Source organism: Pholcus phalangioides, unplaced genomic scaffold (assembly GCF_987345545.1).
Source record: "Pholcus phalangioides strain wild (caught in Gottingen) unplaced genomic scaffold, Ppha-v1.0 ptg000013l_1, whole genome shotgun sequence".
Taxonomy (NCBI): domain Eukaryota; kingdom Metazoa; phylum Arthropoda; class Arachnida; order Araneae; family Pholcidae; genus Pholcus; species Pholcus phalangioides.
In genome coordinates this window covers 15,285,224-15,312,933 of record NW_028301606.1, presented here as the reverse complement: position 1 = coordinate 15,312,933, position 27,710 = coordinate 15,285,224, and the positions used below count along the sequence as shown (strand labels likewise).

The 27,710-nt window shown below is 37.0% G+C and overlaps 2 protein-coding genes across 2 annotated transcripts; both read right to left on the bottom strand.

Moving 5' to 3' along the window:
* Window positions 1-2,004: 2,004 nt before the first annotated feature.
* Window positions 2,005-8,956, bottom strand: LOC149078661 (prefoldin subunit 5-like). The gene is made up of 5 exons (XM_089240805.1): window positions 7,453-8,956; window positions 5,763-5,906; window positions 5,127-5,198; window positions 4,694-4,805; window positions 2,005-2,276 (listed from the first exon to the last, which is right to left on the bottom strand). Exons 1-5 carry the CDS (start codon window positions 7,528-7,530, stop codon window positions 2,203-2,205), a joined length of 480 nt encoding a protein of 159 aa, XP_089096931.1. The 5' UTR covers window positions 7,531-8,956; the 3' UTR covers window positions 2,005-2,202.
* Window positions 8,957-12,078: 3,122 nt separating this feature from the next.
* On the bottom strand, window positions 12,079-20,022 carry LOC149078660 (lewis-type alpha-(1,3)-fucosyltransferase-like). The gene is made up of 2 exons (XM_089240804.1): window positions 19,757-20,022; window positions 12,079-13,619 (listed from the first exon to the last, which is right to left on the bottom strand). The coding sequence occupies exon 2, from the start codon at window positions 13,566-13,568 to the stop codon at window positions 12,366-12,368; it is 1,203 nt and encodes a 400-aa protein (XP_089096930.1). The 5' UTR covers window positions 13,569-13,619; window positions 19,757-20,022; the 3' UTR covers window positions 12,079-12,365.
* Window positions 20,023-27,710: the final 7,688 nt, after the last annotated feature.

The following is a 27,710-nucleotide window of genomic DNA, read 5'->3' as shown; positions in this document are numbered from 1 at the left end:
GAAAGTGACTGTGGTTCGACAAAAATTATCATTTCTTTACTCCCGGGAATTTCCATGTGTATTAAAAAAAAAAATTTTGAGTTAGTTTTCCATAATTGAATACAACACCCCTTTTTTTTTCCTCCCTCTTTAGCTACAATCTTCATTTTCTATTGCCAGCAAATGCTTCTTGAAATTTCGAAACACGAGAGACTGTTTTGTTTTCTTTGACAAAAGCCATCGACCAAAACAACGTCTCAATTCCCCAACGCCTCATCAATTTTTCTGAAAACCGTGTGACCATCTTTAATCAATACGCATCTAAGAATAAAAGGCTGGTTTACGTGTAGTTTCCGATAACGCCACCTCGTGGGAGATAAACATAAAGCCCTTTTTTTCCCTAAATCTCGAAACGTATCAGGTCTTTCCGGCCTAAAAAGTCGGAGCTCCCAACGCTAGACGTTCCCGCCATCAAGTAACGTTAATCACAAACCACACACCTGTACTTGCGTTTTGTCCGAAGATAGCTATTGATCAAAGATGATCACACAAAAGGTTTCAGAACAAAATGCGATGAGGGATCCGAATGAGACGTTGTTGTGTTACGGGCAACACCGAGGAAAACAAGTCACTGGTGAAACTTTTTTTGAAACATCAAAATGTGCTTTAGATAGTGATGGCTGCATTTGTGTATAAACGGAAGAAATTTGGGAAAGAACAGCGTTAAATGCGGAAAAATTGTTTCACCCGCATCTAACGATATTCTTTCCGAAATTACATCCGTTTTTCGAATTCGAATATCTCAGTGAATATTGCACTTAAAAACATGGAATTTTCTTAGTTCTCATCAGGAGAGACAGGGTAGCAACTTCCTAATTGGAACTTGGAGCAATGGGGGGGGCATATAAAAATGTATATATTTTTTTTTTATTTTGTGATACACTATATTTTCATTCTCAATACTGGTAATACAGGGTAATTTTTGAATGCCTGTTGAGCATTTTTTTGAATTGGTACCATACCTGTACGAAACGTATCAGTACCTCTACGACGAACGGTTGATGAAATAAAGGCCGTGCTAGTACTTACAGCACACCCTGTATAAGAATTGTCACATAAGAAATAACGGAAATTTTATGCGGGATATTCTCTAAGGGATGAATAAACTTTCACGTTCAAGAAATGAAACCTTTTTTATGTTCATTTGTGTATCACACAAATGAACTGAGTTTTTTCACTGCCGCCACAGCATCATCTGTCGCTCAAAACACAAACTAAATCTAATTAAAATCTTACTTTCATTAGTGAGAAATTACAGAAACACAAGTATCCAGTTGATATGTTTCTGTTCCATTGAACGATAATAGAGGATATGCTTGTATCCCCAGATAAATCATGGTAACTAGGGGTCAGATTTTTATGCTCAAAAGATGAAACGTCGTTTCTGATAGGTAAAAAAACCTGAATTTACTCTTATCAGCAACGACGTTTCGCCTTTAGGGGGCCATTCATGATTGAAGGATTCCCAGTGGAGAGAAATTACACTTTTTTTCCTGTTCACCTCGGCATATTATCCAAAAAGCCTATTGATTTCATGTATCTTTGATCAAAAAAATCATCATCTATTTTTACATTCTTGACTGTACATCACACGATAATATCAAATAATCTGGCATTAATTTTTTTCTAATTTTATCCTAGAGTGCTTGAGGAGCAAACGTTACATCTAAGTTCTCACGGTGCGAGGCATGACAAATGTTTTGGAAAATCTTTTGAATTTTTCAAAAAAAAAAAAAAAAACTCAGATAACCACGCATTTGTCTTATTATGTACATTGCAAAAACACTCTGAGACTAAATTTTCATATTAGTTTGAATGTGTCTCACGGATATATTTCCTAAACCGAAGGATACAAATTACTAAATATCAGATAGCCTGACAGAAAATGCAAATTACTCCAATCAATATATGAAACAATAATGAAAAAAAAATTTTACGAAGATCTCAGATTAGAATAATGCACAATGTACGTATAAAAAACAATGTATCTTTTTAATATGAAAAAGCTTTAACCCGAAATAATTAATACCCTACTTTTCTCGCTAAAGCGAAAAATGGCAGCCAGCATATCAATGTATAGAATCTGTTTTTCACAAATTCGCTAACTTGAAGGAAAAAAACGTATTTCATAGTAATGAAACGTCTGCGCAACCTAATACGCAATCACAGCTCGAAAACGCATTCAGGAATCGTCTCGGACTCAGCTTCATACCTTTCCATCAATTCCGTTTTCACAGCTATAAATATAAGCACCTAAATTAATAATCACTCTATCATGAAATCCATTGTCGAATATAATTTTGATAATTAATTATTCGATGGCACACACTCACAACACCTCTGTTATGCAATATCGATTAGCATATCACTGCATCAGTTAGTTCACTCCTATACAGATTTCGGGAGGCATCATTGTATTCGGTATGCGTCTCATATGATACGATCCATAGTAATTTCCTGCGTATAATGCACAGATTCAAATTCCGCTTCTTGTCAAATATCATTGCATAGTCGGCACACAGAGACGTACTACCACTACTACTACTTTCAAAAAGTTCTGAGACTTATTACGGAAGAATGGATACAGATAGAATCTGTGTTTGTATTTGATGTTTCCTTCGAAGTAACTACCCTGTGCAATTATGCATTTTTGTCATTGTTCATACAAAGATGCAAATGCGGATTGCAACCATACATTTTTTTTTTTCTGCAGATCCTCCAGTGCATTCGTCACTGCTCGCTGCCCTTTTGCAGGACCTGAGAATTGTTGCCCCTTAAGCAAATTTTTCATCCGAGGAAAAAAGAAAAAGTCATATAGGGCAATGTCAGAGGAATAAGCTGGTTTTGGAAGTACCGGAACGTGATGTTTTGATAGGTAATCTGACACCAGGAGACCTGTGAGCTGATGGAACACCCATGACTTGGCCTTCCAAATATCTGTTTGCTTGCGTTTCAATGAATCACGCAGATGTTTAAGGATTCACAAGTCCCTGGTGTCAGATGAACTGTTAGAACATCACATTTCGATACTTTTAAAATCAACATTTGATCTTTGTTATGATTGCAATTTCCACCTTAAAATATGTAATGCAAATTTATTAAGAGTACAACACCTCTACGATCGTGTAGTCACTTCAATACACATTTCCTTTCCCACGCTACTAATTCTACGAATCAGTCAAGTCTCAATCATCGCTTACGTGAAATAAAATAGCCACGCCATAACATGCCTCGTTTTTCAGAATATTTCTGGCATCAAAAATTGTCTTTATATTTTGAAAATTTTAATTTTTATTTTCGTGGAAAAAACTTCATCCCATTACATCATGTGTTACAAAAGTTATACCGATAAAACAAGATTCCATGACCTTTTGGGACATGATGTAACTAATGTCTGAATAGAGAATGATCCATTAAAAGAGTACATGTAGCACAACGTCAATACATCTGAGTATTTAATTGCGTAATTCTTTTTAATTATTATATGTCGTGATTGCCTCACGTGACCTTTTTCCTTTTTTTCCCGGATAAAAAATTTGCTTAAGGGGCAAGTGATTCTCTGGATCCGAAGAAGTGCAGCGATGAAGGCACTGGAGGGTGTAACAAAAAAAAGACTTGCAATCTGCATTTATATTTTTGTATGAACAACGACAAAAATGCATAATTGCACAGGGTGGTTACTTCGAAACACCAAATAACCAGGTTCTATATGTATTCTTTCTTTCGTAATAAAATAAGTCTCGGAACTTTTTGAACGTAGTAGTTTAAATCCGCTTGTGAAAATTTAGTTCATCAAAAATAATGAAATAAATGAGTGGAAGTGTCGTTTGTCCCGTTTTCGTAAAAAAAATTTCATAATCTATAGATCTTCGAAAAACATTGTTTTTTACGAATAAGTTTGTGAAATATATATTTCTATTCCAAGATCTCAGACAAAAAAAGGTGCAAATAAGATGCAGTGGAATATAAGCTTCATGAAAATCTAGATATTTTTTTTAACGTATAATCTGCTGATTACACGCAGGAAAATACGGTTGTATCCTAACGTTACAATAGATCGAGACTTTTCTTTATTGACATTATATACGCTGCTCGATCATTGTTGGAGAGTATTCTTTTTATTCTGTTTCGAACTTTAGTGTTAATTATATTTTTAGATATAAACATAACTAGGTGAAAAAATGTATTCACATCAATCATTCATCAGAAATACCATAAAAAATATATTCAAAATAATTGATTTAACAGGCACGAAGAAGAAATGATAAAAGCATATCTGTAAAATTATTTTTGCATCTATAAAATCTTCTTTGCGTGGATGAATTTATTTTAATTTTACGAATCCGCAATTTTTTTTTCTATTAATATGTGTAATATGTAACAAGAGCAATATTTGAAAATTATTTCTAGCAACTTTGCTGTTCATTTTAATAAAAAAACGTCACATAATGAACTATAGACTATTACGAGTTCCCCTTTACTCTGTACGAGTTTGATTATGACTTTTATCTAATATTCAACAAATCCTTCGTAGAAGTTTAGATAAAATTAAAAAAAAAATTAATTTAAGATTATACAACACAGAGTTGTTAGGTGAATGAGTTTAAGACTGAATTAATAAATGAATAACTATGTATAAGCACAAGGTTTTTACCGTCTCTCAGCAGCACTTTTTCCTGCGCTATTTCCTGCAACCGCTTCAGTTGCCTCTTGCAAGTCTTGATGCTCCTCTGCAATATTTCTTTAGCCTCTTTCTTATCTGGAGACTTTCCATGGAATAAAGATCAAATTCCATTTAATTATGCGATCTCTTCCTTTTTTAAAGGATGCATTTGAACAAATAACCGAATAAATTAAATCAGACCAATGATTTTAAAAAACCAGCCAGTTCAAAATAAACCAAATCAATTAGATATACCGTACTATTAAAATTGTAAAATCATTAACTAAAAACAATGAAAAATCTGCTAGTACAAACATAGATTATGTACACGTAGAAAAGATATAAATACCATACGTTTATACGATTTTGATTAAAAATTAAAAAAAATATATGTAATATATATATAACTATTATAATTCCTTACCACTTCGACCAGGTAATCGCCAACTTTCATGAGCCAATTCGGATTGTCGCTCATAATTCCGTGCACAAATATCTATTTGTTGAGTCAAGAACAAAAACAGGAAAATATTATTCTCAAAAAAGGAATCAAAAAGACTCTAAAATTTATCTTTCGTCTTGAATAATCGAACCTTGTTGAGACGAGGTTGAAGAAGAAACACTGCAAATATTTTGTACCAACTGACAAAAAAAAGCAATGTGATTACAAAGGAAATATATCTTTTGAGCACAGTGTATTAAAATGAAATCTAAAGATTACCACTCAAAACACACACAAAATGAAACACCACACATCCGTTTCAGGACTAATATCGCCCCTTCTACAGGGGAAAATGGTTTGAGCGAGCGGTCTGAGCTATATATATTAGACCATTTTCCACTGAAGAAAGTCCGATATTAGTCCTGAAACTGCTGTTGTTGTGTTGTTGTTGTTTTTGTGATTAAAGTTGGATTAAATTTTCCTAGAATTTGATTATATTCAACGTGATAATATTTAATTCGTGTCAAGTGAAAATTCGTACTAACTGGCTTCGTCTTAACGAAGTTCTACAACATCTTGTTTTATGTGATTCAGAAATATCAAGTTATTGAAGGATACGCTGTCCGTCAGAGGAATGATGACAGATTTCTCGGATCCTTTCTTGTCCATGCTGACCAATTTAGACAAAGTGTCAATTTCTCGCTCGTATTTCAGCCTTTTCTTATTCAATTCGCTGAGACCGATACAAAGCTGATCTATCTCCTGTTGACGAGATAACGGTAACTCTTTAACGTAACGCAGTACAAGGATAGATGGGTTTGGATATATGCATAATCTAGCATCTTCCACGCTTTAAAATAGAATCAAACTCTATTTTAAAAATATAACGACATCGAAGAATTTTGCACTTATAACCAAAGTGACGTTACAACCAAGGTTGACGATTTAAAGATGTTCTAAGTATGAAAAATATAAACAGATGCAATCAAATAGCGTGTATATATGACTTTGTTATATCATAATTAGGGGTGATTATATTTGATCGGGAAAAGTAAGAGAAATTGGGAGTACGAGATATCACCCATTTTCTCGCCAATTATTCTTTATATATAACTCTTGGTGAGAAAGCAATGCTACAGCAAGTCTGCAGTGATTTGAAATGTATTTCACGAGGGGGAAAAAATTAAAAACATGGCAAATATGTGAGATCTATAATCATATTAAAACTATATATTCATTTTCATAAATTACGCAAATTATTTTCTTTCCTGATTTATGAATTAAAGTTAAGCTTCGTTCGGAATGACGTCTTTGAAAAAACGGGACATTTTTGTAAAAAAAAATGCAGGGGAAATTACGAAATGTTCCATATACTGTACGTATCATTTTATCACCCTAATTATGATGAGTAAATCTCCAATTATTAATTATAAATAACTCTTAATCAGAGAAATGCAATGATTTAAAATGTATCTCATATTATTATATGAAATTTACTGTTACTTCGGAATAACAATGAAAGTTGCGGCGTTACACCTGAAGGGTCGTTGCGTTTTCATTGAGTAATGTGCGAAGTTTATTGACATTATCCTCTATAACAGCGTTTCCCAACCAGTGGTCCGCAAAGATGTCGTAGGTGGTCCACAGGCAGACTTGACAGTTAGATTGTAACTGAATGAAATATTATTCAACTGATGTAATTGATATTACTAATACCCATGTGGGTTCAAAGAAAAATCGTTCCTGCATACTTAAGTTCACCATAACTTAACAAGACACATGCGGGAAAAATTGCAGTCCTAGACAAGGGATATCATTGATTGTAGCCAAAAGATTTAATTTATGACAAATTTGCTAATTCCTGCAAAAATGGGTGAAAGGTGCGAAAACAAACGGCTGCTGCAAATCACAGTAAAAAAAAAAACATTCGAATGAATGGATGACCATAATTCATTGAGAAAAATAAGGGGGGGGGGTAATATCTTAAATACGGTAAAATACGGGACATTCATAATTGTCGTAAAAAGAGTTGGAATATCCCGTAATACGGGACACACGTGGTCCGTTGAATTATTTCAGACATTCAACTGGTTTTTGAGGGTTCAGAAAGGTTGAGAAACGCTGCATTATAAGAATCAGCCGAAACCGCCAATTATTGACGTTCTAGCCGAGGTTTCGTTACAACCGAGTTTGCCACGCTATTATAATATAAAAATATATAATATAATCTAAAGATTTCATTTTAATCATCAAGTTTTTTAATGGATTTTAACTTTATTCCATTGAATATGCGTCAAAAGAGACATACCATGTCCAGTTCATCCTTCAATGACAAAAATCCAGCTATCGTAAGCTTGTTCATTTCGTCGAAAGGTTTCTTCGCCATTTTCTCCAGCTCAAGCAAAACAACCCACGAAATTACTCGGTAAACACTTTTTAATTAAATACGAAAATCCTCAAAAAAAAAGACGTTCAATGGCAAAAAAAGGAGCGAATGTAATGCCACACCGTTTTCAAGTTAACGATTCGACTTTGCAATGACTTGATAACTTCTAACAAAATTTAATTTCAAGTGCCTCTATATCGACCATCACTGCAGAAATATATCGCAATTATAGTTTGGAACTTGAGTTTTCTCAAGATATAAGCCATATATGCTCCACTCATGGCCCTCGGACTCATTTGATGTTTCCCACGACCTCAAATCTAATTTTGTAAAAATGAACTAAGTGGAAGAACATTTAGAGATCACTTGAGTGACGCGTCGCACAGTTCCAGAGCACATACACGGCCCGTGGCTCATGTACAGAGCACTTACATGGACCTTGGCACATTTGTAGAGCACTTAATCGGCCAATTTCATGGTTCCACGTTGCTCAAGTGACCCGCGACATATTCAGAGAACACTTGAGTGACGTCCGGAACAGTTCCAGAGCACTTAAGTGGCCCGCACCACAGTTCTACGTCGCTCAAGTAGCCCAGACGTTTCCTGACTCAAGTTGCCCATGGCACATATCTGTATGACTTCAGTGACCCGCGGCACGTTCCCAGATTCGTGGCACAGTTACAAAGCATTTAAGTGGCCCTCGCCACATTTATAGATCACTTAAGTGGCCCGCGACAGGTTTTCAAATTGATGATGTGGCCCGCAGTCTCCTAAATGTTGAGCACCCTGGATATGAGATATGAGCTCTATTTCTCTGCAAGTTTTGTTTCGTATGGTAGTGATGCATTCGCACATTGATCCAGTGGCTGAGCAGCGGTCGCTTCACAAAGAGCCTAGACTTCTGTCATTTGCCGGAACAGGACGTCCTTATCAGACGCGGGACCTAGTGCGTAAATGATAGTGGGGTGAGAGGCTCTTAATAATCTCGGGCCTCCTCATCCCAATTTTATATATTTTGTAGAGGATGGGGTGGGGAGAGATACCATTCATACATTATTACAAAATATTCAGTAACACTGAAAAATATTAAAAAAAAAAAAAGTATAAGCACACGCAATTAAATGTAAATTGACACAAAAAATGATGAAGTTCTGATGAAAATTCAGAAATAAAGAAAATTTCAAATTGATGAAAGAAATAATTCCAAAACTAAAGAAAATTAGGACGTAATGAAAAAAAATTTACTTGAGAAATAATGGAAATTTTTTATAATCGGTAGAAATACGGTAAATTGGGATTCCGAATACGGGAAAATACGGGACATCGCCAATTATAGCCAAAAATGACGCCAAAAGTAAACAAAGTTGTCAAATATTGGAGAAATTACGTAAAAATCAAAATGGCGGAAAATAAAGCATTACTGCGAATTGCAGTGTATTTTAAATATATTCCACGAAATAAAACGTTCACCAAGACAAATGTGAGAGATTAATATTCTTACTCATAATTGTAATTATAATAATCTAATTTATATGAGTGGGAAAATAATTTCATTCTTTGACTTCAATAATGAACAAAAATTCAGGTAAGCTTCGTCTAAAAAACGGGAAAAACCGGGACACTTTCGCTAAAAAGTCGGGACGGCCAAAAAAACAGAAAAAACCGGGACTGTCCCGGGAAATACGGGACGTATGGTCACCATATAATTAATGGACTGAAAAGAAAAAAATTATATATATAATTGAAAGAGATAACTGTGCAGCTCAAATCAAAATTCAAAATCAATGAGAGAAAATATTCTTTTGACACTTGATGAACCCTCAGAATTTATTTGATTTAAATTTAGCGCGCTAATTCCATGGAGTTATGCTTCCATCTATCGGCAAATTCTAAACGTTTGTGGTTTTTAGTTTTATTTCTAGATGGCAGCATCAGTAACTTATTTTAAATTTTCATTGTTTAAAGTAAATGCACTTTAATTCGAATACTCAGCACTCACTATTTGAATATTATGCACAAAAAAAATTGATAAACTAGTGAATGTTTAAAATTTATACACATTCAAGTACAACTAAGATTAAAAGATTCGAAAACGAAGAAAGGAGTACGCCTGCGCTCACACTTATTGTAGGGTTACTAACCGTCCTCTTTTTCCATGTCATTTCACACGTCCTCCTTACGTTTCGGAAAAAATTCACCCTTTTGGCCTCCTTTTCAGGTTTCCTTAATTATTTTTCTTTCTGGGAAAAAAAAAATTTTCTCCACTTTAAAACATGCAGCTATTCATTGGCATGAGTGTTTTTGATGTGCGTCTATTTTCCACCAATAGACGCCGAAATTCACAGAATTTTGTGTTTCTGCTTTTTTATTAGCGGTTCTGTTTCACAGTTGGGAGAAATTATTATTGAGGCCGGTTTTATTTTCGGAATAGTGGCGCCATCTATTGGGAAAATTAGGATAAAAAACCGTCACCAGGGTTGCGTGTGCGGGTGTCTTCTTTGGGGCCGTTCAAGTATTACGTTATCATCATCGATGAGGGGGGAGAGGGTTTCCGATTTGCTGACTTTTGATGACAATGAGGGAGGAGGGGGGGGTTGGATAAGGCTTACGTCATCAACGACCCTTTATGAAAATATGAATTAGGATTCGGGTGGCAGAGCTGATGACGAAATTTTGCTGACAAGGAGGGGGGGGGTCAGCGTTTTGCTGACTTTGGCTGACAAGGGGGGGGAGGTCAAAAATGGCTAAAAATTTGCTTACGTAATACTTGAACGGCCCCTTTTCTCAGTATTAGGATCTTATATAACCCATAGTTTCCCAACCTTTTTGTCCCATCTCTCGCTCCTTCAGAAATTTTTTTCTCCCATCGCCCCCCAACGCAATAATAATCCATAGGATCTTATGTTATACCCGTAGCTTCCACCGCCCCCCGCCCCCCCCCCCCCCCTGGATCATTGCATCGCCCCAAGGGGGCTTTAACGCCCACGTTGGGAATCACTGTCATAACCCTACCTTATCCCAATTGTCATAATAGATGGCGCCACTGTTCAAACCAATACATATATTAAACCGACCAGAATAATAATTTTTCCCAACTCTAAAACAGAACCGCTAAAAAACAGAAAAAATTCTGGGAATTCGGCTGTTTTATTTGTCATATGTTTCAAAGAGGCGGAAAAAAAATTCCCCCAGTGAAAAATAATAATCCTAGAAACCTAAAAAGGGTGACAAAAGGGCAGGGGCTTAGACAGAAATTTTTTCTTTCGGGGGGACCCAAGTGATAGAACAATAGATTTAGCCATCTTTTTCCATTTTTTCGGTGATTTTTCTCACATTTCGGGGGTGGACCAGACCCCCAAGTCCCCACCCCTCGCTACGCCCTTGCAAAAGGGCAAATTTTCCCAAACGTAGGAGAACGCTTGAAATAGCATCAAAAAGGAGAAGGAGGGCCATGTCCTCCTAAAGAAGAACGGTTGGTTACCCTAACTACAACCAAATTAAGCTTCCACTACTTATAATTATATAACTATCAGGGTTACCGGACATCCTAAGTAATTTTTCTTACAGTGTAATCAGTGATTACAGTGATGACATACTTTCTTGAAAGAAAAGTTATTTACACTTAAGCGTCCTCAAGTGTAAATAACATTTTTTTTCAAGAAAGTATGTCATCAGTAGGGTGCATGGCACCCACATCCTGAATCAGGGCCCCTAGGCTGGGATCTTTCACGCCCCCCCCCCCCGACCAGACTTTCACGGTGCCCCTTTATGATGAATTTATACAAATACAAATACAACACCACAACAGGCAAAATGCCCAACGAGGTGGCTGATAAAAAGATGCCCATAAAAATATGGATGTCATATATTTAAAAAAAAAACAGCAACCCAATTAAAAATTCAATTAACACAAATTATAAACAATATATACACATGATAAAATATTATACAATGCCCACAGAGAATACTTATGGTTAAAGAATACTTAAAGCGTGAAAAACAAAAAAATTATTAAAATCACCCCGGGCCCCAGGGCTGGAGCCTTGTTAGCCCACCCCTTGTGGGGGGGCCATGGTAGGGTGATCATACTTCCCGTATTCCCGGGACATTCCGGTATTTCCACATAGTTTGGGACATCCCGACTTTTTCACAAAAATGTCCCGTTTTTAAAATAGGCCAATGAAGGCAACTTAATCATTCGTAAAAGAAAATCTTCCCAACTCATAAATTATATTTTGATAAATACGCGTGCGCCATGACTATAAATAAAAATATTCATTCTACATATTTATCATCTTATGCGTTTTATTTCGGAGAGTTCATTTTAATAAAGTTCTTCCCTCCCCCCCCCCTTTACTGCAATTGAATTGGTGCTTAATTTTCTGTCATTGTGGTGATTTTTCAATGATTTAAAGCAATGGTTGGTGGTTTTTCTTACTTTTGGCGTCAATTTTTGCAATAATAGACTATATTCTGTGTTTTCCCGTATTTGAAATCCCAATATGGGATTCAGGAAATATGGTCGTCATAGTGAGCGATCAGTCGAACTCAAGCTCAACCCTTTATTTGACAGTGTTGCTCTCAAAAGAGCAACATGAGTTTCTTATATTTTTCAAATAAATCCATTTCATATTTTCAGCTCGTTTCAGCATTGATGCTTCTAAGCAACTCTTTAACATTCGAGTTTCAGTGAAAAAAGAAAACAGTATTTGAAAATTCACGAATTTATTTTCGACGAATGATTGGAAAAGATGAACCACACCCATGTCATGACAATCACTTTGACATGAATTTTTTCATGCATTATGATCGTGCTATCATGTTGGACGACGAATCTAACTCTTCTGATGAATCTGATGCTTCCATTTTCGGCAATGGGATTTCGTCACCCACCATTTCGTAATATTCTCATATCGACTAGAACCAGACAAAGACTCGGAATGCAACTTCGTGCACAACTCGCACGGGACTGGGCTGCCTTGGACTGCGTAATTACCACTAGTTTTCCACTCGAAGTATTGCAAATAGAGACTAGGATCAGAAGCGACCTTCCGCAAGTACCGGGCGAGATTCTGAGGCGTGAAGTCTAAGGCATCTATGAAAGATTTCGGTGGAAGTAACTCGCTGTAGTTACTGCCCCCGAGGACTACTGGCACTATATCGTACTGGAGCACTCTGTAGAGTTTCTCTGTGACGTATCCGTCGCAAATCGAATTTTCGAATGCAAAGTAAAACTTGTAAAACCTGGCGAAACTCTTCAGACATAGGTCTGTCTTATTAAAGGGACAGACGGCAATACCGCACTCGCCGATAATATCAACATCTATGTACTTCAGTAGCTCATCGACGTATCCTTCGCGGTTGCTCGCAGTTGAGCAATGGCTGACCATCCAGACCGCTATCTTCTTCTTAGTCTTCCAGGAAGCTAAGAAATTTCTGGAGTTCAGACCTCCGTAGGGTTTTTCTGTTTTCGTAACGTTTCCGTAACTGATTACTACGTCAGAATCAAACCGGTACGTCATAGTCCAGTTAAAGATGCCGTCTATGAGTTTATAACCAGGGAAATAGGAATAAGGGGGAGATTCTAACGAGAAGAAAACCCATTTTTGGTCGCAAGATCGACGCTGTGGAACGTCCGAGAAATTAAACGTTCTAATGTGAAATACAACGGCGTGGCTTTGTACCAGGAGGCTTCTGTCGTATGTTATCTCGCATTGTCTCTCCACGCATTCGTGTTTTGAGAACGTTTCTGTTCCAGCAGACAAGAATTCCATACCTTTGAACAGAGGGCTCCATAGGAGGATTTTTTTCACGTTTTCCGATCGGGTCCTGTTACTACCATTGGAGGGTCCCAAACAACGTGGTGACTTGAACACTCTGTCTGGCTTATCTCTGTGGAAAGGATAAGAAGCGAGAAATCTTAAAAGTTTCTTCGAGGTTCCGCCTGGTTTTGTGATGAAAATGAAGACGTAGACGCAGATGCTGATGAAGCATATTCTGGCCAGATACCTGGTAAGGATGAGAGTCAAAAATCGCATTTCTTTTCGTAAGCGGTCCGTAAACAGTCATGATCGGTTTCCTTCCAAGCTCTAAGAAAGGAGAAGAAATTTCTATTAAAATAATTATTTTTTTCTGCAACATAATAAAAATTTACACTTTTATAACCTGGTTCCTACTAAATACCTTTAAAACAAGGGTGCTCTCAACTTTTTGGAGAGGGCGGATTACTTCATTGGTTTGAAACAAGCCACAGGCCACTAAAGTGATTTTGATATGTACAAGGGTTGGACAAAATAGTATGAACACCTGTGAAAGAACACCACTCGAGGTAACCTGTCGTATACTCCCACCCTCTAGTGTGAAAGAGTGCCACCTACCGGGCGAGAATGTGCACACATCAGTCTAGTCGTAGCAGTGATAGCGTTCGGATGCGAAATAGTACAGGGGCGTTAAAACTCTTCGTTATTCTTAATATAATTATTGGGGTATTTTGGAGGCCAAACTGTGCGCAGTAGGTTCGCACCTCCAAAGACACGTTCAGAATTTGCGACCATTTTGCAGGAGGAGTGGCTACGTATCCCCGTGACTGTTGTGCATGACTTGTATTTGTCCATCCCACGACGGATAAAGAGATAATAAATAAATAATAATAATAATAAATATTTTGTCTCATTTCACAGGTGTTCATATTATTTGTCCAAGCCCTGTATATGCCGCGGGTTACTTAAGTGATCTGGAAAGGTGACGCAAGCCGCTGATGTGATCTGAAATAGTTCCCCGGCTCAGTCAAGTAATCTGGGAATGTGCAGCGGGTCACTCGACTTATGTGCAGGTGATTTAACTCTCATCGCGAGGATCCAGGTTCGAATCTCCCCCCCCCCCGTTGTCGCACAGTGATGGTCGGTTGAAGTTTGTTTTCTGCGGTTTTCCAACTTCAAGGTGTGAATGTAAACCGGTCTTCTATTTGAAAGTCTCTGCTCAGTGAGCGGGTGGACCTTGGACATGATACTTACATAACATGAAAATTCACGCATCTACTATCTATGCTTCAAAATATGGAACACAGATGCCATCACTAGCAAGAACACGAAACAAGCAAAACTCTAACAACATAAGTACGTTAGAGCCATGCATATACATGCACCACACAACGCGTTCCGACATGTACCGATTCATTAAAAATTCCTCAGACGAATGTGTACGAGGTACAAGTTCGGTTGAGCAGCAGGTGACTTAAATGATTAATGAATGTGCCGTTTAGCTGATTTTTACAAAATTAGGTTTGAGGTCGCGGGCCACATCAGATAACTACAAGGACCACAGTCAGCTCGCGGGTCATTGGTTGAGCATGTACGCCGTAAAGCATATCAAGAAGTCAAATTGTAATTATAGTGACCTAAGAAGTAGTACAACTGGTTTTCCGAGGTTCACACTTTCATACAGTTAAACTCGGTTATAGCGAACTCGGTTGTAACGCCCATAACTTGGGGTCTCGGCTGATTACTATGGACAATAATGTAATTGAACTTTGTTCATAACGTAGTTAAATGAAAACACTGCGGCCTCGGATAAAACGACGCATTTTTCTGTCACTTCTTCCGTTTCTCAAGAAAATTTTCTATAAAAATGCCCCGTTTTTTTTCTACGAAACTTGCTTTGATTCTCTTCAAGATCGGAAACTTCCAGAAATCGTAGGTGTGCAATCTGGACTGTAAGAGGGTTGTAACGTTATTTTAACATAGCATTTACTAAAAGATTGCTGAACCGAGGCAGCGACATACGTGCGGGCATTATAGTGATATAGCTTAAAACGTCCAAAGAGTTATTCATAAATTATGCAATTCATTTTCGTCCCTAATTTCAGTCCTGATCGCACACCTGCGATTTCTGGGTGTTTCCGATTTTGAAGAAGCTCTATAGCAGAAAATTAAAATGAAGATGCTCTCCCGTTATTCCTGTTGTGCAGGATTCAGTGTGTGAGACAGCTTTCAGAAAAAAAAAACCTTCTCTACTTGCTTTGAAAAGTGAATTGAACGATGGGACTATTGCATATCCGAGGATGGTGTCACTCTCCGCTATCCATACGAAGGTTTTTTTGACAGTTGTGATACAAAACTTTCGTATGGATAGCGGAGAGTGACATCATCCACGGATAAATCGCCATCTGGTGGCAGTGTCAGCCTGAATTAGGTCCGACCGTCCATGTACAAGGAAAGTTTGAGATATTCGTTGCCCTTGGAGTCTAGTGCACTCACCCGGCAAATGAAAGGACGTGGGTGGGTTCGGTCCCCCGCAAGGGCAGACAGACAGATATGACCGCCCAGAGAAGAGACCATCTTGGGATTGTTTGCGCTCTTTCCCAAAGGGATGGACGGCGTTCGGCTTGGGGCTGTCCGGCCTGCTGCGGGTGGTTTGCCGGTCTTGGACGTCGGATTTTTAACCATGGCCCACGTCTCCTGAGACGAACCAGCTTATATCCCCTAGGGGGACAGAGCGGGGGCCATGGTTGGGCTGGAGGTCTCATATCCGCAAAAGGGCAGTTGAATTTTCTCTCTTTCCTAAATACATCTTCGAGTCAGCCATCTGTGTTAAAAAAGCCTTTTTTCGTACCATTACATATCATCTGATATTTCGAAAAAGAATAAATTATTTTTTGCTGTACCTATATGTTTATTGATTTTTTAAGATTTTACCCTCAGCTTTTATGGGAGCAAACGTGTAAATATTTTTTTTAATGGCATTTACTTTTGAATGCCGGGATAAAAACCCAGATCCGCTGTAATTTCTCTTCTGTAAACATCACCGTCATGAAGAACCCAGGAACCTGACTGAACTGATTCGTGCGAATCGGCCTGTTTAAAATGGGACAGATGCATCGGAGTCTGATCCAAGATGGAACTGTACTGATGTATGCATGTGTGAATAGGCCAGGTGTCTTCAACCTTTCAGACATTTCGGGAAAAATTAAAATTCTCCATAAAGCCCGTTGGTCACTAAGTCAGAATGTCATTTAGAATAAGTAAAATGGCATATAGATTCACTCGTACAGTGGCGCTTTAAAGGCTGGGCCAAAAAGCAAATCATTGGAGAATGTTTTTTTTATTTTGAAAATATTTCTCACACTAATTCTGAATTTTTTACTTCTATCACGTAGCTGTAGAATTACTCGAATTATGGAATTTTTAGTCCTAACGCTGAGTAGTATCTGCAGCTTTTTTTTCTGATATGGGTTGGAATAGTGATAAATATATATTTAAGAATTAATTTTCAAAAGATTCTGAACTCCTCACATATTACTGAAGTTTGCCGCCCCCACCCTATATACGTTCCCTGTGTACTATTAGAGTTATCAGATTTTCAACTCTTAACGTGTGGATACCTACGTTAACACTGCGGTACTTCATTGAGACTAAAACGGGACACCTAGCAAATTATTCCTTATTGGCACCGAACAATGGATGAAATCACATGACATTACTATAGTCCAAGCAAATTAGGTCATTATTTGGGACACGATTGTCACTAAGTGTGACAGCTGATGTCCGAAGACGGGGCGTTTCGGAAGAATGGTGAGAAAATGTCTAGCACTTCATACAAGCATATTTCCGTGTGTTTAATTAAAGAAATCGATGTTTTCGTTATGTATAATATGTTAAAGCCCTTCTATTTTTCTTCTCCCCGTGTTTTTGAAAATGAACAATGAGTTACGAAATTCTATTTTTGAAGCTTTTAGAACGAATTTCTTAAACAATGTAAAAAGATTCCATTGTTTTGATTGGAAACGTGATGTTTTCAGATTGCTTCATTCTTATCCATCCCCTCTGAGGAGCGCTCCACGGCTTTTGCCCGTCCCATCTTCGGAGACGACGAGTTTGGATGACCGATCCCCAGTTTGCCCCGTGTGCAGCTGGTCGGTCGCCATTTTTATCGCGCGCGAGATGGTCGACTGTCAAGGAAGCCGGGGCAGAGGAAAAGCAGCCCATGTCGAAAGGCTTCTTTCCATCGTTGGGCCGAGCCATACGATCTTAACCGGATCCGGGGCTCGGCCGAAACGTGGTGTACGGGCGAGGCCTCTACCAGGGCACCCAACCAACTTGCGGTTGCTGCTCTGGGGCCCGTCGAGAGAAGATCTTCGATGGGTTTGCGCAGGATGAAGACGGAAATATGCCTACGTGGGAACCCGCCGTACACAAAGGGGTAACGCGCCTGGCACCATACCTCCTGGGTGGTGTGGAAAATGGTGCCTTTTTCTATTCTATTTTTGGCTTGCTTTCGTTCATTGCGATTATTTGCATTTAATGACATCAAAAATTACAAATCTGATGTGAATTGAGTAACTAAGTATCGATCTTAGTTTGCTTCGGTACGTTGGTTGCTATTAGAAAGTTCACGCGAATCAACCCAAAGAATCCATTCAACACCAGTTGGTGCCTTAGACATCAACTACCGTCTGCAGTTGCCGAATCTTCTCTCCTTCACTGGAGAAGCTCCATCTTTTCCATTAGAGTTGAGAGTTGATCCGAAAATGGGATGTATTGAAGGTATGTGACTCTAGACAAGCTCAGGGATCCCGAAGACATTACCAACCAGAAAAATTATTCACAATGTCCGATCAAAAATTTCCTTCGGATTTTAATAAAGAATATTAGTAGACACAGTATATCACACAGTTTTTGATTTTACACGCTATAAATTCACTATAGAAGGAGCACGCCAAATATCCCAGCCTAGGGGCCCCTGCTTCAGATTGTGGGTCATGCCATTGTTAAATCGACATATAAGCTAAGCCTGCTCGACATAGCACTAGAGACGAATTAAGTTTTTGTCGCCTTTGGCCTATAAAAAAATAAATATTTCGCTGTCCTCTTTGTCCGTTAGGTCTAATTTTCTGTACCCCCATTCCCCCAAATTTACCAAATATCCAAACATGGTGGCTATAGCCCACTCAGCATTATGTGGACCCCGGGCGAATTGATTTTTCTGAGGGCCCCTTACCTGACTAGAAGTGATTGCTTACCAATTAGCATGATCAATGTCGAAAATATTTACGAGATCTCATTATCAAGAGGCCGCTTCTGCATTTGAGACATCCTCCCCGGGCCGTGTGAGGGTGGGCCCATGTGTTAAGACGATGCTGCTTAGCAGGCGCGGGTCCAGGGTGATATGTCGAGAGAAGCGACTTATTTTGTAAGTTCGTTCTGTATTTAACGAGTCGGACCAATTTTTTCCATATTATCTGGCTCTTGGGATGAACGATCGCTCACATCGCCCTTCCTTTCGCTTAGTCTTTCTGTAAATACATCTCCGGTGCGACTAGCCGCTATGCAATCATATTTTATTGGTTTCCTGTGCTTCCCAACTTGGCGCAAATGAGGGCTGATCTCCCCGTTAGAAAGTCTCGCCATAGAGAACAGCAGGCCTACAACGGTAGTTCTTCAATCATTACACTAATGACAGATAGAAAAACTAATGAGAGATAGCGGCACTATACATAAACTTCACTTCAGGTTCATTACACGCACATTCCAACATGTACCAATTCGTTAGAAGTTCCGCAGAGGAACATGAACGAGGTGCATGTATGATTTAGTAGTAGTCATGTAGGCCTACAACGGGATGTGAGCCTCAACATTCCTACAACGATACAATTATTAAATCATTAACCTCTTACCCTGTAAATACGCTTCTGTTTCTAAGGCACACTATTCGTCACTCACATAATTCCACACTTTCGTGAACCCACTTTTTTTTTGGGCGCTCACTGAACTAGTCCTATGCTGTTTATGTCATTTTTGATCATTCACATGCACTTTGATCACTTACTGACCTGGTCCTTCGCTTTTCAGATCACTCGTGATCATTCACATGATTGAATGCTGTCTTGGTCACCCACATGCTTGCTCATTGAAACTCGATCTCTAGTAAGAGGTGGATTTATAGGTTTCCCGCCTGTGGGGCTATACAAATTTTGCCTCCCTCATTTCATTTTACTAATTTTCCTGACCGCTCATTCCTCAGATTTAACGCTTTTCCAAACTTGCCGCCCTGGGCTATGACTCGCTAAGCCCTTATGCAATAACGCCTCTGATTACAATAAAATATATAGTAATTTGGGCACATATCTAGGTAACATAAAATTAGAGTATTTTATTGCGTGTATCAAAATGCTCATCAAAAGAAAATAACGATTGGCCAGTGTCAAAGAGAAAAGAAAAACACAACTCACTCTGATGTTTGTTTCCAAACAGTGCTTCTGCACCAAATATACCTCTCGTCAGAAATCGGCAATTGCTGATTTGGAAGAAATCACCTCCATAAGAAATGTGAGGCTACATTAATTATATGGTGAATTTTCACACAAAATTAAATGACCGAGCGTTAAACTAACACCAAGTTCTCGAGTTTCACCCTTGTTTGTTTTGATGAGTAAAAAATAGAATGTGGGTTTTTCTTTTTGTAAATGAGAGGAGAAAAGAATTTGCTTTTCTTTTCCCCTCTTCTTTCTGCAAATGATGTTTTTTCAACACAGGTGTTCTTGGCCATGGATGTAAATTGCTACCTTGAGTCTATCCATTGGCGTGTTCTCGTTCTTTTTTCGAAACCGGTTCACCGACGCATATGGTGTAGTTGCTTGACAGCAATAAAATATACACACATACAAATAAGGATCTGTATGTGTTTTTCGAGTCACGTAGTAAACTTTGTTTTGCGCAGCAGAGCCAGTAATGATTCCAGTGACTTTTTCGTAAATCATCTCCCTCCCCCCCCCCCCCGATCGAGCTTACATATTGCTGGAGGGAGCATCGAGCCGTTGCGACGGACGGGGTCAACATCGAATGCAAGGAAATCACGTGACTCGGTGAAAACACAGTTCGCGACTGGCAATTTCCCCATAGAAATGTACAGTTCGGTCTCTAAATATTGCGTTTTAAAGATTAAAAGAAGGATAGAGTAACTCATCCGAAGATTTAAAAAAAAATCAATTATTTATTTCATTAATACTGGAATAATTTCTTTTGTTAATGCTGAAAAATTTCTTTCATCAATTCTGGAATTCTCCTTCATTAATTCTGGAATTTTCTTTCATTAATTCTAGAATTTTTCTTTCATTAATTCTAGAATTTTTTCTTTCATTAATTCTAGAATTTTTTTCTTTCATTAATTTTGGAATTACCTCTTTTCTTCATTCCGTAACTATTGCTTTCATTAATTTTGTGATCATCATTTTCATCAATCTGGAATTATCTTTCATTAATTTTGTGATCATCATTTTCATCAATCTGGAATTATCTTTCATTAATTTTGTGATCATCATTTTCATCAATCTGGAATTATCTTTCATTAATTTTGCGATCATCATTTTCATTAATCCTGGAATTATCTTTCATTAATCCTGGAATTATCTTTCATTTATCCTGGAATTATCTTTCATTAATCCTGGAATTATCGCGTTCATTAATTTTGGAATTATCTCATCGATGCTGAAATTATCTCTTTCACTGATTTTGTAATTCTCTCATCGATGCTGAAATTATCTCTTTCACTGATTTTGGAATTATCTCATCGATGCTGAAATTATCTCTTTCACTGATTTTGGAATTATCTCATCGATGCTGAAATTATCTCTTTCACTGATTTTGGAATTATCTCATCGATGCTGAAATTATCTCTTTCACTGATTTTGGAATTATCTCATCGATGCTGAAATTATCTCTTTCACTGATTTTGGAATTATCTCATCGATGCTGAAATTATTTCTTTCGTTAATTGTTTTAAACTCCTATTTATGCCCTTAGAAAATAACGGAGGATTGATTGCGCGTGTTTTCACCGAGTCACGTGATCTCCCGACGAATGATGTTGGAGACACCGTTCTCAGCACTGCCAAGGCGGAAACTGCTGGCGTCATACTCCCTCCAGTAATATAAGCTTGATGCCTCCTTTCCCAACAAAGTGAGGTATATACTTGAAATGCATCAAAAAGGCTATTCCAGTTGTCACACATGTCTAGTTTAAAGTCCCTTTGACACTGGTCCGAGGTGTTGCAATACCCTCGTAATATCTCTGCATCGAGAATTGCCCTCATGCATTTCAACTGGGAAAGATTAAAAAAATCGAAACTTTATGAGACGGCCAATATTTTACAGTTGAACTTGGTTAATTTGAAACGCAAGAAGACAGCAAAATAAAGTTGGAATCATTCAGTTCATCGATGTAGGGTAACCGTACTTTTAACAAAAAAATCAAAAACTATTGAATGCCATCATTTCCTGTGCGGGGGTATAAAACGTAAAAGATCAAGAAAACTATTTCATTTGTAAATTTGTAATTTTACTTTATTTTCGATGCTTTTAAACATTGCTCAAAATCGACAAATTAATTTAGAGAATGGAAGATTATTTTCCTTCAAATATTTTTTTTTTTTCTCGCCAGTTTGCAAATTATTTCTCCCATCCATGCAATTTCATCCATTACCTTACAATTCGACACTTGCCCTCTGGAATTTTTTCTCATTCAATATGTCGCGGTTTTTCAGTTGCATGATCCGCCGGTGTGGTGGTCGAGTGGTCATATTGTACGGACTAGCATCGCGAGGACCTACCAGCGGTACCTATTGTCTGTTTTTTAAGTTATTCTTTTTTTTCTCCTTGTGTTAAAAAAAAAAATTCCCGTGACCTCTAGCGATACTAACCCTGCAAACCATTTTTTATTTCGGTTATTTTTCTGGTTTTTATAAATTTTTAAAGTTTCTACTGATTTTTTGCCCACCCTGTATATATATATATCACTTTCAATATTTGTTGAGGAAATAAATCAATTTGTTTTTAAATTTTTCAAGTAAGTTTATCCAGTGAAAAAAATTTTCGAGTATCTATTATTTTAAGATACATGCCCGTCCGGGCATATAAATATTTGGTGATTTATCCCCTGCCCTGTAACCCATATTTTATGAAGGAACCAAGCGTGCTCACACAGAGTCTATCTGATGAAATGACCTATTTACTTCTGTGTAACTTTCCAAAGTGCGAGCACTCCAGCAGGGGCGATCTACCCAGCACCTTTACCTCGCCTGCTGCCCTGTTGCAAAACCTCATGTGTCTCCCCTAAAGGAGTATACATTTCATACTCCCCTTCTGGGAGTATGAAAGGGCCAAGGGGATTCTGGGATGAACCTAATTTTTCACCCAACTGCACACAATTTTTCAGCGTACAAAATGTACTTGGTCATACGTCCCAATTTTAAAGGAACTGTCCTGTTTTGTTGTCTCGAATTATTTCACCGGTTTTAATTATGCCTCATGACTTTTTCCATATTACAGCTCGTATTGATGAGACATGATTCCCTTCCTTTTTAGGATTGAATTTTTTAATAATTTTTTTTAATAGAATTGAATCTTGTAAAAGCTAAAATATCTATTCCAAGATTCCCAGGGTGGAAACTAGGGGAGAGCGAAAGGTTTTTGGTGCTCCAGGCCCTGGACAAGTGAGAACCCGAATTCTTTCTTTGCCTTTACTTGGCCGCTCTCACGAAATGAATGAGTGGGGCCCAGTGACGTATATTCAAGCGGGGGTATTAGCGTCAAATTTGAGAAATAAGTGGTCGAGAAAATTAGTAGAATGGGGAGAAGGGTGGAAAAAAATTCGTACAGCCCCAAATTGTAAATTGTACAAATTGTAAAATTGCAAATCCGCTTCTGCAGAGTGTGGCGACTAGGTCGGTGGGTGAGCGACAAAAAGAAACAAGCGAAGAGCCTGTGAGTGACACGCAGTATGCAGGCATGGGAGTCCGCAAAAGAGTAACTTAGAAATACAGGCGTATTTGCGGGGGCGGGATCAATCGGGTTATATCGCAGGGCAGCTAATTGAAGAATATAATCACAAAAATTAGAAACTTTGCCTGGTTTTAATTTATACAAAAATTGCCACGTTTTCAAGACAAATAAAATTGGTCGTCATCACCCCTCCACGACTCATTCGTGTGAATTCTGACCACGAGGTCCTGATGACGACTCTCCATTGAAGAGCCGAAACGCGTCAACCATTCAACCAATTGAATTTTATTAGTCTTGAAAACATGGCAATTTTTGTAGAAACTGAATAAGTCGACAAAAAATTTTGGCAATTTTTTTTTGTTTCTTTCAAACCGAGCGCAACTCCGGTCTATCGCCATGGGTAATTTACTACCGAGTGAGCTGTGCGAGTGTATGTACCTAACAGTCCGGGTGCGTCTGATTTTTCAATGCTACCTGCCCCATCTATATTTCAGAAGTGAAGTGTAATGATTGAATATACTGTATGTGTCATTGTAGGCCTGTTTCTCTCTGTGGCGAGACTTTTTAACAGGAATATTGGCTCGCATTCACGCCTCGTAGTTGGGAGAACCACAGAAAACCAACTTCAGCCGACCACCACTGTGACGACGGTGGGGTTTGGACCCGGGAGTCCATAACTATGACCAATTTACCATCACAGCGGCTTCTTGTTAGACTAGAAGGGTGGTAAAACCGTAAATTCACATCTGGGTGCGGGAAAACAAAATGCACACTTGCCCCGTGCGATAGATTCCATCTTGTTTCTGGTATTACGACCCCAAGCCCTGCCTGTTCCCTGTAGTTTTCTAAACATTTTCGTTGTCAAGGTATGGCACAAAAGAGTGGCAGTGCGTGGTATCATGACTTTTAATTATTCCAAAATTTTAAAAATTTATGTTCCTGAACAAAAGTTTATGCTGCCGTCCCTTACATCTCACTGCACCCCTTGCACCCTCACTTAAGATGCCCACTGCACTCCAGAATTGAGTTGCATTTGACATATCATTCCACATAGATTTTCAAAAAACAATTCTATGAAGAACATTGAATAAATAAGATGAAAATTTAAATCAACATCAGTCATTTATTCCAGATTAATAATACATATATTTTTTTTAATCATTAACAAACACAGCAGAGATGCCATAAAATAAGTTGAAAAAATCTGATGCATGATGGCAACAAAAAAAGAAAATCACGCAAAAGGCACAAATAACTGTGATATATAATCTTAGTTTGTATACATACCTCTACATTTAATATAAACAGGAAAAAATATGGAACATTCAATTACACACGCACACCAAACACTACAATAACCATGATATTGATACACGCAAAAAAAAAAAAAAATGAAACATGGGAAATCCATTATGATCTAAAATTTGTAGTGGAAAATATTTGCTGAGAAGCCATTTTCATTGATTTTCATGACCAATAAATTTGTGTTATTCAAACAGGAATTTGAAATCACTAATTACAGTGCTGCCAGTTATTTTAAATCAATAGATGAAATTAATGTTTCACATGTGTATTATAGATTGATATTAAAACTTACAATAACCTGAACTGTATATCATATTTTATTTAAGACATCAATTAAGATTGCCATTTTGAAGAAAGCAATTTTTACGTATTTTTTATTAGCCATCTTTTATCTGAAATATTTGTTCTTAGCAAAGCGAGCTCTATGTATCTCCTATTTGAATTCCTCCCTTTCATTGTCAATAAGGTTCAATTAAATGTGTTTCAAAAATAATGAAATTGTGGCCTTTCATTCTGGTATTAAATTCAAAACTATGGTCCCATCGAGTTCAGATAATTCGGTTTTTACTGCAAAATAAGGTTTGAAAGTGTTTATCAGTTTCAATTTCATCAGAAATTTCAGACGCAATATAATCACGTTTTTCTATGCATAAATATACATTCTTTTTCTTTTTAAAAAATTTTTTTTAAATAGATGAAATTAGTGAAGTAGAGTTTAATTGATTATATGGAAAAAACAAGACCACTATATTCATTAGAAATAAAAAATGATTTAACAGTTTTTCTCTACCTATGGTCCGCAGACAGACTTCATATTCTAAATTCTAAAAGAAAGCTTCTGAATAAAAATTATTAAATTGCTGTAATTGATATTATGATACTCTTATGAATTTACAAGGCAATTTAGGCTTTCATACTTGGGTAATCATATCTCATCGAAGAAAATACAGTCAATAGCAATAATAAGTACATAGTGCACTAATTTTAGCCAAAAAATACAATTTGTGACAAATTTGCTACTTATTGTTAAAATTGCTGGGGGAGAGGATTTTCATTAGGACGACTGCAGCAAATTGCAGTAAACAGAAATGTCTTTCATGAAAAAAAAACCATCATGATTCTAGGGCCATTGGGGAAAAATACAGGAAATCATGATTTGAAATTCATCAAAATATGGTACATCGCCACACCATTGTCATAAGTCTAGAAAATCCCCAATTGTTGCTGAAATGGCTGAAAACTGCAAATAAGTGGAAAAATGAAAGGCCACTGGAGCTCGTAGTGAATTAAAATGCTGAACATGACAAATATGTGATATGAATATTTATAGTTATAAATATGTTTTAAAGTTATGAACGTTATTTTCATTCACAATTTTTTATAAAAAAAAAAAATTAGATAAACGTATAAAAAATCTAAATGGACAAAAATACAGGAATTTCCTGTAAAAGACAGGACATATCGTTACATTAAGGCTACTCATGCTGCAAGTTGGTAGTTCATCGAATTGATTCAGACATTTCACTCGTCCTTTGGTTCAGAAAGGTTGAGAAATGCTGATTCAACAGATTTCTTTTATAAATATCTTTATAACACAACATTAGTTGTACATTCAATTCTATTAATTTATAAGTAATTCTTTTATTTCAAATCTCTAATTTGTAAAATATGAACAGACAATATATACGGTACTTAGAAAAAAAAATGGCAGCAAAATATAATAATTTAATCCATAGGGCTGCCTGGAAGGACGTTGTGTCCCTTGGGGTCCAATATGACTATTTATTGTGTTCATGTGTTGTTCTTTCTATGCGCTTTTGTTCTGTCTTTTATATGTATTTTGTGTTTGTTTTTGCAAATAAAAAAAAAAATATATAAAAAATATAAAAAAAGTATTTTTGTATGGAATAGAGTATTTTACAAATGAATTAGGATTTCTTGCTATAACTGGTTTCTGAAAAGGCACAGAATTAACCCAGCAATATTTTACTCGCGGCCATTATTTTTCAGCAACTTCATTGGAAAATTTGTCTTTTAGTTTGTATTTGAATTTCACAATAAATTACATATTATAGTTTTTTTAAATAGTTCATATCAAAGTATTCTTTCAATATGTTTGGTGCTGATGACCCATGCATATGAAAGGGGAAGTGAATCATCATGGTCGATGTGGCACTAATATTAAACTTCATTTTAATTATGTTTCATTACAAAAAAATAATAAGTGTCCCGTTATTAGAGAGAATAGTTTAAGTTTTTTAGTCCTTTCTGAGATACAATAGATTATAAGCAGCACTGGAATTTCAGTACAAAACAAATTCAAAGAAACATAAAAATATAGAGGAGGAAAAAATCAGTCCATTAAAAATCCAGGTGTCATGGATCTCATTGCACAGGGCAAAATATTATGAACACGATACATGTACAAATAGATAATGCACATCACAAGAAAATGACAGAGCTAAATTTACTATTACGTATATAGAACATGGGTGCTACAAACTTAATAACTGCAGGTCATTTTCACACAGAAATACTCTCTAATTTCATGGGCTGAATTACTTCTTTGGGGGAAGCAAATTTTGAAAAATATCAATGAAATCAATTTAAATACACTCCTTGTGACTATAGAGATCTTAGTGTCATTAATTAATGTTTATAGTTTTATCAATTCTATTCTCTATACGTATAGTTATTTTCACAAATCAATTTTTTTTTCAATTGTTTTTTTTGGGTTGGAGAAAATTCTTGTATGGCCCATGAAATTATGGCCCACAAGCCAGAGTTTGTGCACCTATGACATAGAATATAGCAAATCTGAAAATATACAAGTATTGTATATAAACAACATTTGTATTCAAAAAAACATTTCTCAGAAACTACACATAAAACTGCATTCACAAAAATCAAACGTCATACAGCAGAAATAGAAGAAATGTCTATCCTGAAAATGTACAGCACAAAAATAGCAGCTCTGAACTGTATAATGCAATACTTCTCAGTTGATAACAATCGCATGTAAATGTCATCGATAAAAAAATGAGAATATTTTTCTCCAAATATCAAGATTAAATGTCTCATCTTTAAAACTTCTTGCAACATC